The sequence below is a fragment of the Salmo salar genome, chromosome ssa24 (genome assembly GCF_905237065.1).
Source record: "Salmo salar chromosome ssa24, Ssal_v3.1, whole genome shotgun sequence".
In the NCBI taxonomy this organism is placed as follows: Eukaryota; Metazoa; Chordata; class Actinopteri; order Salmoniformes; family Salmonidae; genus Salmo; species Salmo salar.
Genome location: NC_059465.1, coordinates 48,435,326 through 48,444,665, shown reverse-complemented (window position 1 = coordinate 48,444,665; position 9,340 = coordinate 48,435,326). Strand labels below are relative to the sequence as shown.

At 39.3% G+C, this 9,340-nt stretch overlaps 1 protein-coding gene across 1 annotated transcript; it reads right to left on the bottom strand.

Moving 5' to 3' along the window:
- Nucleotides 1-507: 507 nt before the first annotated feature.
- Nucleotides 508-6,880, bottom strand: LOC106585999 (doublesex- and mab-3-related transcription factor 2). The gene is made up of 4 exons (XM_014172769.2): nucleotides 6,623-6,880; nucleotides 5,983-6,420; nucleotides 5,321-5,423; nucleotides 508-2,833 (listed from the first exon to the last, which is right to left on the bottom strand). The coding sequence occupies exons 2-4, from the start codon at nucleotides 6,340-6,342 to the stop codon at nucleotides 1,644-1,646; spliced, it is 1,653 nt and encodes a 550-aa protein (XP_014028244.1). The 5' UTR covers nucleotides 6,343-6,420; nucleotides 6,623-6,880; the 3' UTR covers nucleotides 508-1,643.
- Between the last annotated feature and the right edge of the window lie 2,460 nt (nucleotides 6,881-9,340).

Genomic DNA, 9,340 nt, shown 5'->3' with positions numbered 1-9,340 from the left:
ATGCAGTGTTTACCGTGACTGCAGTGTCCGCTACTGCGGGAACATTGCCTTTAAATTTAAATCATGCTGTAACGCCAAACTTCAGCGCAATTGATTGAATCCAGCCCTTAGAAATGCTTGGGGGAAAAAATGCTGATTTTATAAAATTCTTAATGTCTAATATATAACCAATAGTCAATGACAAGGTTGACCCACAGCCCATCACATCAAACATCATTAAATCCTTATGGTTAAATCATTATAATGAAATCATTCTCATTAAATCATTATCATTCTCATTAAATCATTATCATTAAATTATTATCATTAAATCATTCTCATTAAATCATTCTCATTCTCATGAAATCATTATCATTAAATCGTTATCAATAAATCGTTATCATTAAATCATGATCATTCTCATTAAATCATTATCATTAAATCGTTATCATTAAATCGTTATCGTTAAATCATTATCATTAAAACAAATGTATCCAAAGAATTAAACACCAAACCTGATACAAGAGCTTGATTATTTATAAAGTTTATTGACACATTAGTGATACATTTAAATACTCTACACCATAAAGAGATTTACAACATGCTCATTTAAAATATAATATACATATAAACATTTACATTACTGCTTGAATGAAGTATATCGGTACTGAGAGGCAGTGCTTATTTAAAAAGAATAACAAAATAGACCAACTACAGCAATAAGTACAGTGACAGACATCGGCATCTAATGGAGTGTCTGTGTGTCTGTGTGTAATGGAAGACCAGTTAAAACAATTTCCTGATCAAATCCTTGGACAGTAGATGGTCTGAGAGAGCACTGCATAGTTCAGAGCAGACAGAAACGGATATGTCTTAGGGCAATTGGTCCAATGCCAGAATGGTTGGTCTATTTCAAGCCAGTGGGCCAGACTTAATTGAGGGGTTTGTGCAGAATCATCATTATTTAGCCGATAATGGAGGTCTCAAGGAAAAAATAAATACGAGGTTGATTTTTGGTCCCAGTCCGTTCCTGGTAAACATGACTGTTATTACTGTGATGCTCTGTTCGTAACGTTAGTGTGATGCTCTGTTCGTAACATTAGTGCTCTGTTCGTAACGTTACTGTGATGCTCTGTTCGTAACGTTACTGTGATGCTCTGTTCGTAACGTTAGTGTGATGTTCTGTTCGTAACGTTACTGTGATGCTCTGTTCGTAACGTTAGTGTGATGCTCTGTTCATAACGTTAGTGTGATGCTCTGTTCGTAACGTTACTGTGATGCTCTGTTCGTAACGTTACTGTGATGCTCTGTTCGTAACGTTAGTGTGATGTTCTGTTCATAACGTTAGTGTGATGCTCTGTTCATAACGTTACTGTGATGCTCTGTTCGTAAGGTTAGTGTGATGTTCTGTTCATAACGTTAGTGTGATGCTCTGTTCATAACGTTACTGTGATGCTCTGTTCGTAACGTTAGTGCTCTGTTCGTAACGTTAGTGTGATGCTCTGTTCGTAACGTTAGTGTGATGTTCTGTTCGTAACGTTAGTGTGATGCTCTGTTCGTAACGTTAGTGTGATGTTCTGTTCGTAACGTTAGTGTGATGCTCTGTTCATAACGTTAGTGTGATGCTCTGTTCGTAACGTTAGTGTGATGCTCTGTTCATAACGTTAGTGTGATGCTCTGTTCATAGCCGGTGATGGCCTATTCAAAATGGCCTCCACAGAGAAGGATAGAGACTGGCTGGACACGACCTTCGTCCCGGCTGACTTAGACAGGAACTCCTTGCTGTATCTATTAGAGCCTTTGAAACTGTAGAAGTCCTTAGAAGGTGCTTCACGGTATTTTCTAGCTGCTTCCTCCAGCAGTTCGTTACAGTAGGGGCCCCGGAGCTCGACCCCGGTCCCAGCTCTCTCCCCAGCCCCAGCTCCTACCTCTGCCCCGGCCCTCTCGCTTTCTCCAGCCCCGGCCCTAGCCTTCTCACTCAGTGTCTGCTGGATGAGTGAGTGAAAGGAGTTGAGCTTCATGGATAGCGTGTGTTTGGCGCTGTCCTTGCTCAGCTTGTTCAGGACATGTTCATGGCTGGGGTGGTGAGGGTGAGGCTGGGGGTGAGATGTACTTGGAGGGAAGGCCTGTCCGAAGCCTCTTTTCGGGGGAGAGAAGGCTGATCGTTTGCGGTGCCCCCCCTGGGACTGGGCGTGGCCGTCCTGCTGCTGGGGGTCAAAACCCTCGGGGAGGCCCACAGCGACCCTCGACCCCTCCAGCTTGGGGGCAGTGATGGCAGTGGTTGCCGTGGCGTCGTGGTCGGGCGGGAGGCTCTCTGCGGCAGCGGCCATCGTCCTGGGATCCCAGACTGCACCTGGCTTCATGTTCTGGATGGCCGTGGTATTGCGCAGGCACTGCTGGTACAGGAGGGAGGGCCCACGTGGCCACACCATGAACCCCCGCGAAGAGGTCAGCGGTGAGGTCAGAGGGTACTGGCGGTAGGTGGTCGCCACGGAGACATTGGAGGAGATGAGCTCCATGTTGCTGGGGCTGGTGGCATATTTCAGGGAGAGGTCCACACAGCTGGGTGACAGGAAGCGACAGAGTTCCTTGTTGTTGTGCTGAGGCTCCTCCGGGGCTGCCTTGTAGGACTTGTACTCTGCAGCATGCCGGACCAGACTGTTGGGGAAGAGCAGAGAGGCTGTAGCAGCCTGGGAGGTTCCTAGCAGCTCTCTCTCCTTGTACTCTCTCTCCAGCATGATCCTCTCCAGCTCTTTGTCAGCAAACGCTCTCCTCTTCCTCATCCTGTCGCTGAGAGGCGGCGGGAGGGACGGGCTGGCCCCCAGGTACGGGTCACCCTGCACTGGACGGTATCCTGAGAGGAGAGATGACATACAAATCAAATCAAATCGGTCACATACACATGGTTAGCAGCACATACACATGGTTAGCAGATGTTATTGTGAATGTAGAGAAGTGCTTGTGCTTCTAGTTCCGACAGTAGAGCAATTTTTTTTTTTTAATTTTACCTTTATTTAACCTTTATTTAACCAGGCAAGTCAGTTAAGAACAAATTCTTATTTACAATGACGGCCTAGGAACAGTGGGTTAACTGCCTTGTTCAGGGGCAGAACGACAGATTTGTACCTTGTCAGCTCGGGGATTCGATCTTTTGGTTACTAGCCCAACGCTCTAACCACGAGGCTACGCTGCCGCCCCAATGCAGCAATTGAACTATATAACAATATGATAGTACATGATAATAATATAGTACTATATTAATAATATTATACTATAATAATAATATAATACTATATGACACTATATGATATTAATTGATACTATATAATAACAATATAATACAATATGATACTATATTATAGTAATACTAAAAATAATAATAATACAATATTCGATTTCATTCTGGGTTAGACTTAATGTTATAGTAAACTGCTGTAAGTATACTTGATCTGTTTCGATATAACTGTTCATTTTATGGATGTTAAAACTGTTCAAAAGAAAGGTAACTGCTTGTAAATGATTGCAGGTTTACGGTGTGGAGTTAAACCTATTGGATATATTTATTATTTACTTTTATGGATGTATGAATCAGATTAGGTTAAATAAGCAGGTTAGATATCAGTCAGATTAGGTTAAATAAAGCAGGTTAGATATCAGACAGATTAGGTTAAATAAAGCAGGTTACATTTAAATCAAATTAGGATAAATGAAGCAGGTTAGATATCAATGAGATTATGTTAAAAAAAAAAGCAGGTTAGATATCAATGAGATTAGGTTAAATAAAGCAGGTTAGATATCAGCCAGATTAGGTTAAATAAAGCAGGTTAGATATCAGCCAGATTAGGTTAAATAAAGCAGGTTAGATATCAGACAGATTAGGTTAAATAAAGCATGATAAAACATAGAAAGTATTGAATATAAGACTAATTATGTATGTGTCTTTTCCACTTTAAAGCATTTTACAAAACATCTCAAGGAGATAAACAAATAATAACGAGAGAGAGAGAGAGAGAGAGAGAATAAACAGGAAGGGTAGGGGAGAGGAGAGGAGAGGATAGGATGAACAGAATAGGAAAGGATAGGAGAGGAGAGGATAAAACAGAATAGGATAGGAGAGGATAACATAGAATATAATAAAATAGAATAGGATATAATAGTATAGGACAAAATAGAATAGGATAGAATAGAATAGAAGATTATAGGATAGAATAGTATAGTATAGGACAAAATAGAGTAGTATAGGACTAGTATAGAATAGGATAGGACAAAATAGAATAGGAGTGAATAGAATAGAATAGGATAGAATAGAATAGGTTTGAATAGAACAGAATAGTATAGGATAGAATAGAATAGGATTGAATAGAATAGAAGAGTATAGGATAGAAGAGAATAGGTTTGAATAGAACAGAATAGTATAGGATAGAATAGAATAGGATTGAATAGAATAGAAGAGTATAGGATAGAATAGAATAGGATACAATAGTATAGGATAGAATAGTATAGGATACAATAGTATAGGATAGAATAGTATAGAATAGTATAGGATATAATAGTATAGGATAGAATAGTATAGGATACAATAGTATAGGATAGAATAGAATAGAATAGTATAGAATAGAATATTATAGGATAGAATAGAATATAAAATAATAGTATAGAATAGAATAGTATAGAATAGAATAGAATATTATAGGATAGAATAGAATAGGATAGAATAGAATAGTATAGAATATAATATTATAGGATAGAATAGAATAGAATATAATAGTATAGAATAGGATAGGATAGAATAGAATATTATAGAATAGAATAGAATAGGATAGAATAGAATAGTATAGAATAGAATATTATAGGATAGAATAGAATAGAATATGATAGTATAGAATAGGATAGAATAGAATAGAATATTATAGGATAGAATAGAATATAAAATAATAGTATAGAATAGAATAGTATAGAATATAATATAATATTATAGGATAGAATAGAATAGAATATAATAGTATAGAATAGGATAGAATAGAATAGAATATTATAGGATAGAATAGAATATAAAATAATAGTATAGAATAGAATAGTATAGAATATAATATAATATTATAGGATAGAATAGTATAGGATAGAATATTATAGGATAGAATAGGATAGAATAGTATATTATAGGATAGAATATAATAGAATAGTATAGAATATAATAGGATATAATAGAATAGGATATAATAGTATATGATAGAATAGAATAGGATATAATAGTATATGATAGAATAGGATAGGACAAAACAGAATAGTATACAATAGTTTAGTATAGGATAGACTAGACAAGACTAGAATAGACTGTTACCTTCCAGAATGCTCTTAGCCAGCATCGTTGATGGCCTGATGTGTCTCTGGTAAATTGCTCTTCTCTCTGCTGGAATTTGCTTCCCACAAATTCCCTTTTTATCCTGATAAAATTACAGAAATAAAAACATTTGAATCGTGATTTCGGAGACCTTATTCGTTTGATACCAGTCCCAAGGTTTTGAAAATATTCGATAATTTATACCAAGAGGCTACTTATAATATAAATACTGTTATTAATGTATTATTCATATCATCCTAGCATGTTACTGTGTTTGGTGAGGAAATAAATAAAATAACTCTACTAAACTAAAACTAAACATTTAAAAATATATTCTGTGTTAGACTTTGCTGCTTCTCTCTTTGTCCTGATAATTCCAATGCTTAAGACCGAAACGGGACATGATTTCAATGTAGGCCCTTTTTACAATGTTTTTTACAATGTAAAAATGACATATGTTTCTAGTCAATGAAGACAGTTGGAATCGATTTTAAATTAAAATGATTTTAAGATACAGTTTTGGCAACATTGCTTCCAAAAAGTTGCATGTGAAACCAACGAGTTTTACACCCTCTCGAATGACTGGGAAAAAACACACACACACACACACACACACACCTTAATTTAATAACATTATAATTTAGTAGAATCCAAACACACACCTCTGTAGCTTGTTGTCTCCGTAGCGCCACCTGAGCCGCCATGACCCGCTGTCTCTCCACTACCAGAAGACAGTTGGCACACTGGCAGTCCCTCCAGCGACAGAACCGCTTATGCCCCTTCAGACACGACACCACGCCGTGGTTTCTGCAGCGGGCACACTTCGGCGTCCGGCTTAGCTTCCGCTGTTCACCGGACCCCTGGCTGGTGGCGCCCGGCTTGTCATCTCCCTTGGCCCGCGGCTCGTTGTCTCCTGCGCAGGGCAGAGAAGAGCTGTAGTCCGGCTGGTCCTGGTCGTCACTTTCGGTCTCCAGACTCTCCACGTCGATCTCAAACTCTGCACCGGTGATATCCGTCATCATGTCTGTTGCCTGTCTCCCGGTGCCTCGTGCCTACCGTCTTATCTCACGCGACGGTTAGTTCACTACAGTCAATACAGTCTGAAATAAAATAATAAATCTGTCATTAAAAGCACTATGGAATGATGTTCCATATTGCGCGCCCTATGGATGACACTTTAATAAATGTCCAATAAAAATACAAATGAGTAATAAACAGAGAAATAATAACAGCATATATTCCCTCCAATCTATGAAGTGTGAAAAACGAGTAAGATAAATGGGTAAACCAGTTAGACTTTACCTCAATGCAGCCAGGTTCCTCCAGAAAAGTTCCTTGACAACATCTAATACTTATTGCAGTTTGTCTCTAGTCAGTGCGCTGTGAACTGATGAACTTGTCTGTAAAACAGCACTGACAGACACCGCTGACAATCTGTTTAATTGTTGCTCAATGTACCGCGGAACAAAGATATCCCAACGACGTGGTCTGTCACTCTGGTCCGCTCCACGGTTTTCTTCCAGGCTTGAAGCCAGAGCACCATCCCAATGAAGAATTTGGGTGCGAGTGGATTCCATCGTGATTGGCTCGTTTTTAACCCCTCGACCCTATTGGCTGTTCACGACGTTCTCTTCCTTGATGGAATTGTTGTAATGGCGTGGAGTTACAATCTAAACAAAACGAGGAAATGACTCGTCAACATATTGGAGCGCAGAAAGAGAGAGAGAGAGAGAGAGAGAGAGAGAGAGAGAGAGAGAGAGAGAGATGGAGAGAGAGAGAGCAGAGAGAGAGAGAGAGAGAGAGAGACAGAGAGAGAGAGAGAGAGAGAGAGAGAGAGAGAGAGAGAGATGGAGAGAGAGAGAGCAGAGAGAGAGAGAGAGAGAGAGAGGGAGAGAGAGAGAGCAGAGAGAGATGGAGAGATGGAGAGAGAGAGAGCAGAGAGAGAGAGAGAGAGAGAGAGACAGAGAGAGAGAGAGAGATGGAGAGAGAGAGAGCAGAGAGAGAGAGAGAGAGAGAGAGACAGAGAGAGAGAGAGAGAGAGAGAGAGAGAGAGAGAGAGATGGAGAGAGAGAGAGCAGAGAGAGAGAGAGAGAGAGACAGAGAGAGAGAGAGAGAGAGAGAGAGAGAGAGAGAGAGAGAGAGAGATGGAGAGAGAGAGAGCAGAGAGAGAGAGAGAGAGAGAGAGAGAGAGAGAGACAGAGAGAGAGAGAGAGAGAGAGAGACAGAGAGAGAGAGAGAGAGAGAGAGAGATGGAGAGAGAGAGAGCAGAGAGAGAGAGAGAGAGAGACAGAGAGAGAGAGAGAGAGAGAGAGAGAGAGAGAGAGAGAGATGGAGAGAGAGAGAGCAGAGAGAGAGAGAGAGAGAGAGACAGAGAGAGAGAGAGAGAGAGAGAGAGAGAGAGAGAGAGAGAGAGAGATGGAGAGAGAGAGAGCAGAGAGAGAGAGAGAGAGAGACAGAGAGAGAGAGAGAGAGAGAGAGAGGAGAGAGAGAGAGGGCTTGATGGTGGCGTCATGCGTAACGACAGCCTGTAGCATAGGCCTCATATTCAATGGTAAGAACTTGAAGCTCTTATCAGTTCATGAAGTGTAACAAAGTTGTCTGAGATAAGATAGGTTTCCATCCAATTGGCGCCAGATTTTCATGCGAATATTCAAAAATTCGCATAAAAATATCCATCAAATTTACTTGCTGCTGAAAGAAATGATGTGCGTGATGAGGTAGTGCACATACAAATTACTTTTGTGGATTAAATTCCCATGTACCGAATAAAGAAATACACGTTAAATGTGTTTCCATCGTATTTTCAACTCTACTGATGGTTTTGTCACCAAAAATGTTGCGTTAAATAGTGAATGTGTGTGTAGCCAACTGCTCGCAGGTAAAGTGCGGGTACATCATTACATTATTATGGACAAAAGAGCTAAATTATTTTAATTTGTCAACCTCATCACCGTGCCTTTTCACCACCCTGTGAAGTTTATCATAATGTATGTAATATGTAACCTATTATCTTAAACCGCGTGCTTTCCCGAGTCGTAGTGGGAGGACGACACGATATACTACCACCGCGTGACTCCAAGTTTATTTCAAAATCAAGGTTATTATATCAATGTTTGTCCATAAAAGCGTTTACACGCCGTTTCTCGCATAGTTCATTTTACTGACACAATAAGAGCCCACCGTGTTTAGCATATTTCGTTTTGTCTACATTTGGTCCATTTACCGAGAGATTTGCTGTTTTCATCAGGCCTGTTGTGTCATGTACTTTACTTTCATAAAACGGTGGTTATTTCAAATACAACTTTTTAGAGATGTTCTTTGCATTTTATTATGTTTTTTTAAATGGTCCTACTGTCGGTTTGGAATGATCCCAATTAGGCCCTATTAAATTGTAAATTATTCAACAGCATTTACGCTTTGTTACAATGACCGTTAGACGGTTCAGCAGACACTCTTATACAGAGCGATGCGTAATTAAGAGGAAGTCCATTGCTCAAGGGCACATCGACATCAGCGCCGGGATACAGCGCCGGGATACAGTGTGTTCAGGTGTAAATTGGTTTTCATTTGTAATATGTAACATTCCTTCCTACTTGTTTTATTTTGGATGTTTCGGCCTCTAATAATCTTATTCACACTCGCTCGTAAACACCAAAACGGAGTTTCATTTATATTGACATTTCGAGTACAACATAGGCTATGAAGAATTTACAGGTGTTTATAAAAAAAAAAAAAATACATTTGTTTTAAAATAATACTCTGAATAATTCTAAATAATAGTCCTATTACAATCAGATGCTAAATATTCCTAAAATAACTGTCGGTTACATGTTGTACGAGGAAACAACATTTAGGCAAGGCCTGTATGACAAATGTAGGCTACAAAATTAAATATATTGGTCAAAAATGATCAAAATACTTTCAGACTTTACCAATGCCTACATTGGCTTTGTTATTGCTGTTTTAATGTATAAATACATTACCACTGTGGAATAATAAGTGCTTACAAACTGGCATATT